At 50.1% G+C, this 10,363-nt stretch overlaps 1 protein-coding gene across 2 annotated transcripts; it reads right to left on the reverse strand.

Annotated features, from left to right (window-relative positions):
- Nucleotides 1-10,363, reverse strand: Rbak (RB associated KRAB zinc finger). Of its 2 annotated transcripts, XM_021652975.2 has the most exons (5): nt 10,162-10,298; nt 8,905-8,963; nt 4,018-4,144; nt 3,619-3,714; nt 1-2,666 (listed from the first exon to the last, which is right to left on the reverse strand). In XM_021652975.2, exons 2-5 carry the CDS (start codon nt 8,917-8,919, stop codon nt 841-843), a joined length of 2,064 nt encoding a protein of 687 aa, XP_021508650.2. In that variant the 5' UTR covers nt 8,920-8,963; nt 10,162-10,298; the 3' UTR covers nt 1-840. The 2 variants fall into 2 exon arrangements, with proteins under 2 accessions (XP_021508650.2, XP_060224050.1); XM_060368067.1 differs by lacking the exon at nt 8,905-8,963 and having other exon boundaries at nt 10,162-10,363.

Here is a 10,363-nt window from a genome sequence, read left to right on the forward strand (position 1 = left end):
TATTATTTTTTAAAAATTGTACTTTAAAAATTCCAGTTGAATTTTTTTTGTACAAAAACAACTCTACTGGTAAGCATTAAAAAAAAAATCCACTTTTAAATTCTGAATAGAAAATTATGTACTTTCCTATTTATAACATTTCACCAATATAGCCATCCCCTTGCAACACTTTGTCACTCTAATACTCAATACCATGTTTTCACAAACTATTCAAAGCCATGATTGCAAAAAAAGCTGCATAGAATTACTAGTAAATTGCATTTCTAGAGCATCAGAGATGCCACGTATTTGGTCATCCTACGATCAACTCCTGGCTTTATAATTTCACTTTATAAGTTTATTCAGAACTGAGAGCTTCTTGCATCTTTTCTATAGACACCTGTTTTAACATCAGAAATATGGCTTTTAGCGTAATTTTCCAAGATATGTTACACATTCACCTTATCGACATTTCTTAGCAAGTCTCCCTGATATGTAAATACAATTTAAATCAAAAATAAATATTAAATACTTTAAAAGTATCACTCATGTAAAAATTACCTAGTGTCCCATAAATGATATAGTCACGGTTTGCATCTTGCTGAAATTTTGCAGATTCTTCTCTGAAAATTCAAGTCAAAATGGTTTTTGTGTTAGGACTTCTCACTCAAGAGCACGAACGCTCAACTTGTGAACCCCCGGGGGGCAGCTCAGGGGAGAAGTTCTACGGCATGCAAAAGGCCCTGGATTCAATTCCCAGCACCACAGACTTTAATAAAGCCTGGGGGAAAGGTCCGTCCTTGACTGCCTATGACACTTCCAACAGTCACTCTAGGAAAATGTTTGCTTGTTTTTGAGATGTCAGAGGTTCTCCACGGTGAGTACACTCATCGTCTCTCTTCTGTGGATTCTCTGATGGCTGTTGAAGGCCGATCTGTGGTGGAATTTTTTCCCGCATTCGCTGCATTCGTAAGGCTTCTCCCCTGAGTGAGTCCGGTGGTGCACGGTGAGGTAGGACTTCTGGGAGAAGACCTTCCCGCACTCGTTACACTCGTAGGGCTTCTCCCCCGAATGGCTCCGGTAGTGCACGGTGAGGTTGGACATCCGCGAGAAGACCTTCCCGCACTTGCTGCACGCGTAGGGCTTCTCGCCCGAGTGGATGCGGTGGTGGATGGTGAGGTACGACTTCTGCGAGAAGAACTTGCCGCACTCGCGGCACTCGTAGGGCTTCTCGCCGGTGTGCGTCCTCTGGTGCCGGAAGAGGGACGAATTGTGCGAGAAGGTCTTGCCGCACTCGCCGCAGCCGAAGGGCTTCTCGTCCGAGTGGCCGCGGTAGTGCACGCTGTAGCCGGCCGGGTCGGAGAAGGCCCTCCCGCAGATGTTGCAGTCGTAAGTGTTGGCCTCAGCGGGCCCGGCGGGGTGCGCGCTCGGGGCCGCGCCCTGGGGGAGGGGCTTCCCGCCGCCGCAGCCCGCGCACTCGGGGGCGCGCTCCTCCCCCTCGGCGTGCGCCCGCCGGTGCCGGACGAAGGCCGAGCTGAGGCCGAAGGCCTTCCCGCAGTCGGCGCACTCGTAGGGCTTCTCCTCCAGGTGGCTCCGGTAGTGCACACTGAGGTAGGACACCCGCGAGAAGGCCTTGCCGCACTCGCTGCACTCGTAGGGCTTCTCGCCCGTGTGCGTCCGCTGGTGGGTGATGAGCGTGGACTTCCGGTAGTAGGCCTTGCCGCACTCGCCGCACCGGAAGAGCTTCTCGCCCGTGTGCGTCCTCTGGTGGTCGCTGAGGGCGGACCTGCGGGAGAAGGACTTGCCGCACTGGCTGCACGGGTAGGGCCGCTCGCCCGAGTGGTTCCTCTGGTGAAGGGTGAGGTGCGTCTTCTGGCAGAAGGTCTTGCCGCACTCGGCGCAGGCGTAGGGCTTCTCGCCCGAGTGCGTCCGCAGGTGCTGCGTGAGGTGCAGCTTCTGGCAGAAGGTCTTGCCGCACTCGCTGCACTTGTAGGGCTTCTCCTCCAGGTGCGACCTCCGGTGGACGGTGAGGGTCCCCTTCTGGCTGAAGGCCTTGCCGCACACGCTGCAGGCGTACGGCTTCTCGCCCGTGTGCGCTCGCTGATGAATGATGAACTTGGACTTCTTGCAGAAGGTCTTCCCGCACTGCGCACACTCGAAGGGCTTCATTTCCAGTTGTGAACTCTGATAGGCACTGAAGTCGGACATCGGGATGAAGTCTGGTCCAGCGCCGTCCCACTCATAGGGCTTCTCTGCCAGACAAGCGCCCTCCTGAGCCACGAAGATGCGCTCCCTGCCCAGGGGCCCCATGCACTCGTAATCAAAGGGTTTCTCCAAAACGGCCACTGTCTGCAGAAGACCCTCATCCTGCTGCGAAGAGGTGTCTCCATCTTGATTAAAGTCTTCGGGCTTCCCTCTGCGTGTTTCCCCACACTCGGCGCACTTGCTGGGCTTTCGTGCTGCGTAGCTCCCATCACTACTAATCAGTTCTGAAGTGCATTCCAGAGGCTTCCCACAGGAGACACAACCATGAGTGCTTGCAGAGCTGAGGTGCGGCTCCAGGCTGCAGGCGCTATCACACGCACCCCCCTTCTCGGCTTGTTGGCTGTTGAGATCATCAACTTGCTTCAGATGTTTCTCTTCACTTTCTTGGATTCCTTCTATGAGGTTAACTGCTTTACTGGTTTCTAGAGAGGAGTAAGAGTGAACAAATGTCACATGAATACACAAGCCACAGGAGCAGGGTGGTACCTGAGTGTCATATTTAGGGACAATCTATGAGCAAAAGTTACTATGGATGTGCAGGTCTCTTTCCTTTGATTTAAATATGTAGCGTGTGTATGGGGGGTGGCTAAGTGAGGAGAGAGTAAATTTACACTGAAGCAAGCACCTTAGTGACTTTACGAATACTATATTCACAACTCTGACAGAAAAATGAAAATGACCTACGAAATGATGAGTGGAAAGCATAAGTACTGAAGTTACTGAGGGCGCCAGGCCTAGCTAGAAGTGGGGACTCACAGCAAAGGGAAGCGGGGAAATGTGAAAAAGAAATGTTTCACTGCGGTCTAGGTTTGGGAGAAACACCCCCATCCTATCGCATGGCAGTGCATCACCACACGAGGACACCTCTGCTTTCACAACGGCCACACCCCGTCACATAGGACGACACCTTGGACACTTCTAAAACCTGTGCTTTCGCTTTTATTTAAAATTGTGTCTTTTTATTTAGACCAGGCTGGCCTTCAACTTTCAGCGATTCTCAAGCCCTCCCTGGGGTTTTGGGACTGCAGACCTGAGCCACCGCACCCAGTGAAATCTTTGCCTTTCTCCGTGGCACAGGGTCAGAACATCCTGAGAGGTCCCCATGTTCCTCCCATTTGAAGCAAGTCCCACAGCCAGCATCCAAACACTTCGGACACCCAGCGGCTGCTCACTGGCCGTTCGGCCTTCACTGTCCTTTCAATGTCATGACTTAGATTTCCTCCCACCAGCTCTACCCTCCACCATCTTTTTTCTTAATTCTGAATACAAAGAAATCCCTGTATGTCTGGATTTCATTTGCTCTAAATCGTCAGGTTTCAAAAGCTTCCCTACAAAATTAATGAATTTAAATAGGACCACACCCTGTTCACTCACCCCAATGACTCTGAGCATGGCGGTCGCCCTCCGCCATCCACGGCTCTTCTCCCTGCTCCAACTTAACGATCACGGTTGGCTTGGTGACGTCATACCCTGTTAACAGGAAAAGGAGGAGGGTCTGGACTAACTGGCGGCACAACCACCGTGGGAAAGGAAGCTGCGCCTCAAGTTACACAGTGTCCCCCGTTTGCCGATCAAAGGCCTTCTGTGTATGAGGATGCAGCTAAGACGCCTGACACGCTGGAGGCGCCACAGGTGGGCAAAGCAGAATCTCTCACGGAGCAGTAGAGAAATACCCAGTGCTATCTGCCCAAGGACACAAGTCTTAGCACTCGTTCCTTCAACTCAAAGACAGATCATCACATTCCCAGTACTTAGGAAGCAAGCGGCCCTCACCCACGGAAACGAGGTTGCTATAGTTCTCCAGCATCACATCCCTGTACGTCGTCTTCTCTTCAGAAGCCAGCTGCTGCCACTCCTCCTGCGTGAAGTCCACAGCCACATCCTGGAATGACAGGGGGCCCTGCAACGACAGGTCAGAGTTAGGAGATGCACACAAGGCCCAGACGAGCAAGCTTTCCCCACCCCCCAGGTAGGGACACAAGTAAAGTAAGGTATACGAACAATGCACACCTTACTTCTGTGACAGAGCCTGGAAGGAAACAAACCACACTGTAAACGTTCTACGAAAGCACAACCAGGACTCCGATGTGACAGTTAACCATCAACCTGACACAATCTGGACCCACCTGGGAAAAGGGGTTGCAATAAGGGCTTGGCCTACTAGGCTGGCCTGTCGGGGAGTCTTTAACTGAAGTGGGAAGGCCGGCCCATTGTGGCTGGCATTGTTCTTTGGACACAGATCCTGCATGACCTAAGAGTGGAGAACGCAAGCTGAGTGCTAGCATGCATGCATGAATTTAGTGTTCTTTGCTCTCTATTGGGATGCAATATGGCCTCTTAACATTTCCGCTGCTGACGTCCTCAGAATTATGGACCAGAACCTGGAATTGTGAGCCAAATAAACCCTCTCCCATGGGCTGCCTCTCTTAGGGTATATTGTCACACTACATGAAACTGAGACCTCTACAACAGCTGAGTCCCCATTTTTCAGTTGGATTCTGGGATATGCTGTAAGATATGCAAAACACCATTTCTGCTCTCTAGAGCCCGAGGAGGAGAATTCACATACGTAGCAAATGCACCCATCCGTCAGACTGTCACCGTCTTCAGTCTCCTGCTGGCGGTCCTTCTGAGTCCTTTATGGCGGGATGGATACTCACAGCCCCCGCCCTGCCCCTTTTCTCTCAGTCCCCTGCTGGGTTTCCCCATTTTTAACTTTATTTCCGCATGTGTGTGGCAGCAACTTTTGCGGGTCAGAGAAGAACTAGCAGGCGGGTCTCTCCTTCCGCCATGTGGGGTCGGGGCTCAAACTCGAGTTGTCAGGTTTGGTGGCATGAGCTTTGTTCACTGAGTCCTCTTGCCAGCCCTGGCTTTCAGCTCTGAATTCTGCATGTTTCATTTGCACGGCCAACTGTACCTGTTGCGTTTATTTCAAGTTTCACAGCAAATATTCCTTTCTTGTGGTAATATGTAAGATTAAAAACAACAGACAAACAAACAAAAACAACAGAAGAAGAACTCAACACCTAGGGTTGGTATTAGAATAAGATATATGAGAAAAAGCGGGGGTTAAGGAAAGGCAGACTGGAACAGTGCCAGTTCGTAAAGGTTGGGCAGGAAAGTAGGCGCAAAGGCATGAAGGAGGTGCTCTCCTGAGGGCAGCTTTGGAGGTGGCGCCAGCTTTAAATTAGCAGTAAACCAACCACTCGTGGTTATCTCCACCATCAAAAACCAAAGCCCAGAGGCCAGCATGATGGCTCAGTTAGAGAGCCCCCTGCAGAGCACCCGAGTTCAGTTCCCAGCACCCATGTTTGGCAGCACCACTGGTCCAGTAATTCCAGTCCCAGAGACCTGACACCTTCTGGCCTCGTGAGCCCCTGCATGCACATGGGCACACACACACACACAGGCACACACATTAACACAGCAATAATAAACACATATTTAAAAAAAAACAACAGAAAACACATTCCATTCTTCTAAGAACACTGGAAGGCAGGTCCCATCGTAGGAGCGTCTCAGTGATGCCTTCTAGGTACAGAGAAGAGCTCTGGACAAGACAGCCCACAGCTATGGGCCACTTTCCCCGGGGGCCGCTGGTGCGCAGGCAGAGCAAATGGCAGCCTCCCCAGCAGGGCCCATTCGGGGTCCCGTCACGGGGCTCCTGGCTTCCAAGGGGCGACTAGCTGACTGAGAAGTGACGCACAGGACTCCCTGGCCCGATGTGTGATATGATCACACACGCACCATTCCAAGAGAACATTCAGTGCGAGATAAACAATGGTTTGTGTGGGATCAGCAGGCATTCCGATCCAATCCAGGGCTGTCAGACACCAGGATACACACTCAACTCTCCCCACAGTGGATAGGCGTTTTCTTTCCCTAATTTGAGCAGATTAGCCTCCTTGGTGAACTCATCACCTCTAATTGGGTGTGCGGGCTAATCTCAGTGGTGAGCTTGATGAGATTCGTCACTGGAGAGACAGGGTGGTAGCTAGGCCTTCTAGGGGAGGTCAGCTGGCCTGCCCACTATGTGAGCCTTCATTCCCTTGGCTTAGATTTTGGCTACACAGACAATGTGAGGCGAGCGCAAACTTTCACTGCTTCCTGCTTTTTGACTGGGGATGCAGAGTGAGCAGCTGCTCCAAGTGTCCACTGCTGACTTCCTGCTGGGATGGACTGCAACCTGGAACTGCGAGCCAAAATAAACTCTCTCTCTCTCTCTCTCTCTCTCTCAAATTTATTTATTATGTATAATGTTCTGCCTGCATGTACACCAGCATGCCAGAAGAGGGCATAAGATCTCATTATAGATGATTGTAGCCCACCTTGTGGTTGCTGGGAATTGAACTCAGGACCTCTGGAAGAGCAACCAGTGCTCTTAACCTCTGAGCCATCTCTCCAGCCCAAGCCTATCTCTCTTAAACTGCTTTTGTCAGAGGTTTTTTGTTTTGTTTTGGCTTGGTTTTTGAAGACAGAGTTTCTCTGTGTAACAGCCTTAGCTGTCTTGGAACTCATTTTGTAGACCAGGCTGGCCTTGAACTCACAAGAGATCTGTCTGCCTCTATCCCCTGAGTGGTGGAATTAAAAGTATGTACCAGCACACTTGCCATTAGAGTAGTTTTTTAAAGACGTCATTATTTTATGAATGTTCTCTCTGTCTGTCTGTCTGCACACACGCATGCATGTATGTATTATGTGCACAGTGCACAGTGCCTATGGCCAGAAGAGGGTGTCGGATTGCCTGGAGCTGGAGCTACTGATGGTTGTCAGTCACCATGTGGGTGCTGGTATCAACCTGGAGCCTCTGGAAGAGCAGCAAATATTAACTGCTAAGCCATCTCTCTAGCCCGTGTTACAACAGCAGGAAAGGTAGCTAAGCCATTAGGTACCCTCCCTATTTACCTCCAGACTCTGCAGCCATCACCTCTGTAAAGGAGAGGTGAGTCAAACAGGCAGACCTGGAGTGCAGTTGCATTACGGTAATAACTTCTCTTTCTTTGCCTAGAGTGGACAATCCAGACACTATCTCTAGTAACCCAAAGAAGAAAAATCCTCCCACAAATGTAAACACAACATTAAGAATCATCAGCTAAGGAAACAGTATAAAAAGACAAGCATCAAGAAAACTCGAGTCAAGAACTAAATTTATACATGAAAGAGAGCTTAATTTCCATCTTATGTTTGAGTGTTTTGCCTGCGTGTGTGTCTGTGCACCATATGCATGCATACTGCCCATAGACACCATGTTAGAACCCTATGTATGAGACTATGATTCTATGTACGAGACTCTATGATCTATGTACAAGACTGTGATTCTATGTATGAGACTCTGTGAGTCTATGTACAAGACTGTGATTCTATGTATGAGACTCTGTGATCTATGTATGAGACTGTGATGCTATGTACAAGCCTCTGTGATTCTATGTATGAGACTGTGATGCTATGGATGAGACTGTGATTCTACGTATAAGAGTGTGATTCTATGTATGAGACTACGATTCTATGTACGAGACTCTAATTCTATGGATGAGATTATGATTCTTTGGATGAGACTGTATGATTTTATGTGTGACTTCATAATTAGGTGGGTAAGGTTCTGTGGATAAGACTCTTCCAGTTGGATCTGCCCCTCCATGCCCTTGCACTGTCCCCTAGATTAAGCAGCCACTCGTCACCGTGAAGCGGCTCTTTTTCCCGGTGCTGTAACAGTGCACACTGACTATTATTTCAGAAGCTGTTCTGGCCCTCTCTTGAGTAATGCCGGCATGGTAGCACTAGGGAAATGGCTCGGTGGGTACAAGCACTTGCCACACAGCCTGACAACCTGGATCCACCCCTGAGTCCATATGGAGGGAGAGAACTCACTCCCACAAGCTGTTCTCTGACCTTCATATGAATGTGGTACATACTGGGCCCCACACATGCACACGTGGGCACACACTCAAGTTTTGAAAAATTGCTTTAAAAAAATGGTATCAAGCTGGGCGTAATGGCACACACCTTTAATCCCAGCACTCGGAGGTATAGACTAGTAGATTGCTGTGAGTTCAAGGCTAGCCTGGGCTACAATGCAGGACAGGACAGCCAAGTCTACACAGAGAAACCCTGTCTTAAAAACAAACGAACAACAACAACAACAAAACAACACATAGTCTCAAATTTACTCTTGAGATTTAAAAAGTAAAGATGAAAATATATCACATTGGCTTATGACCTGGTTCCTGAAAAAATGTTAGACAACAAGTTCTTGGGCAGCTGAGCGTCTGCGTACAGACCTAGCAAGGAGAACACAGGGCTCAAATGTTATTAGGAACGCTGTCCACAATCACCCCAACTTCACTAAAGGAAAATGTCAAGTGCTGGGAAATATTTAATACCCAGAAGCAACAAAAATGGCATCTCCCAACAGTAGCTGCAGGTGATAGAGTGGATACTATTTTTCTTTTTCTAACACTGCCAAGGAACTCCATTAGCCTACAATTATCAGACTGCCCAACACAACAGCCCGTGACAATCTGCCACGAAGGCTGCATTTTACATTACAATCTCCTTTACTTACTCCTTCCTCCATACCATTTTAAAGAACAGACCTCGTAAGTCCCCCAAACACATTACAAAGGAGCGAGGGGGAAAAAAGTACAAACAGGTAAAACTCACCTTTGCCGTGCTCATTTTCTGCTGCTCTTGGGAAGGTGTAGACACGGCTGATGATGGACCTGTGGGAGGGAAAGGTCACTGAAATCGGGGATTAGCTGGTCTACACAGACAACCGACAAATCAAATCACAGCCTACAAACACTTCCAAGAGGTGGCACGGAAGATGGCAAGGAATCACACACCTAAGTCCAACAGCTGGCAGCTGGATGGCTACACTTCCGTCGCTGAACACAACACTTTTTTATCAACAGGCAAAGGTACAAAAAGATGACTTATTTTCTAATTTCCTATTGAAACTGTTGAAAACACGTCACGTGAATGGAGAACCTGAGCTCTACATGTTTGGGTTTATGTTCCGTGAGGAGACAAACGGGTGGCCCCAACTCTCTGGAGGCTGAGTCAGGAGAATCACCGAGTGCCGGAACAACATGGGCAACATAGCGAGTCTGTCTCCAAAATAAAAACATAAAAAAAGAAAAATGGGAGCCGGGCGCAGTGGTACGCACCTGAAATCCCAGCACCCAGGGAGGCAGAGGCAGGCGGAAATGTGAGTTCAAGGCCAGTCTGATCTACCAAGGATCAGCCAAGGACACACTGAGAAACCCTGTCTTGAAAAAACCAAAAGCCAAACCACACCAAAAGGAAGAGGAGGAGGAGGAGGAGTAAGGAAGAAGGAGGAAGATGAAGAAGAGGAGGAAGAAAGAGTGCGTGAGAGAGAAAGAAAGGGAGAGAGAGAGAGAAAAAAAAAAAAGAAAGAAAGAAAGAAAGAAAGAAAGAAAGAAAGAAAGAAAAAGATGTCGGTTTGTATCCAACCAAACTTGTCACTGCTGCACATCTGAAAAAGGAGTAAGTAAAGGGAGGAACTGGAGAACAATGGCCTTCGTATCAGCAAACCCCTGCACAACCTCGACCAAGTCTCCCACCACCGCAGACTCAGCCTTCCTCCACGCGCGGAGGCAAAAGCAGACTTCCCGCACTGGACCGTTATGATGCTACAAGGCTAGACTAGGGAGAACAGGCAGAGTACCGGTGCTGATGGGCGCCGAGCGACACGGTGGGAGTCCGGAGCTGCTAACCCCTGCAGTGCCCGCACCCTTGGTCCTCACACGGTCTACGCAGCCCAAAGCGGTGCAGCTGTCCTGCTGTCAGCCCGGCCCCCGCGCCCCTCCCGAGCCCCGCAGGCTGGGGACAGCGGGGAGCCCGGGTGCCAGGCCCATCCTCCCTCCCGCGGCCCCGATCCGCGCCCCCGGGCCTCACCGAGCGGGCGGTCCCGCCGCCCCTGTCCGCTGCCGACCCCGAAGCTCCGGCCTCGGCCCCGCAGGCTCGGCGACTCCAGCTTAGAGAAGCAAAAGCTCGGGGAGGGAAGATAGCCTCAACCCCGGACCTGCAGGAAGTCAAGGGCGGCGCAGGGGCGGTGCGCATGCACGAACACACGCGCAGGCCGACACGCGCATGCTCA

The sequence above is a fragment of the Meriones unguiculatus genome, chromosome 15 (genome assembly GCF_030254825.1).
Source record: "Meriones unguiculatus strain TT.TT164.6M chromosome 15, Bangor_MerUng_6.1, whole genome shotgun sequence".
Lineage (NCBI taxonomy): Eukaryota > Metazoa > Chordata > Mammalia > Rodentia > Muridae > Meriones > Meriones unguiculatus.

Coding starts and splice junctions, on each gene's coding strand:
- Rbak (XM_060368067.1), bottom strand. CDS start 10,326: ATGCGCACCGCCCCTGCGCCGCCCTTGACTTCCTGCAGGTCCGGGGTT. Junction 3,715..4,017: donor TAGCAACCTCGTTTCCGTGG/GTGAGGGCCGCT, acceptor TCCTGTTAACAG/GGTATGACGTCACCAAGCCA. Junction 2,667..3,618: donor CCATGCTCAGAGTCATTGGG/GTGAGTGAACAG, acceptor ACTCCTCTCTAG/AAACCAGTAAAGCAGTTAAC.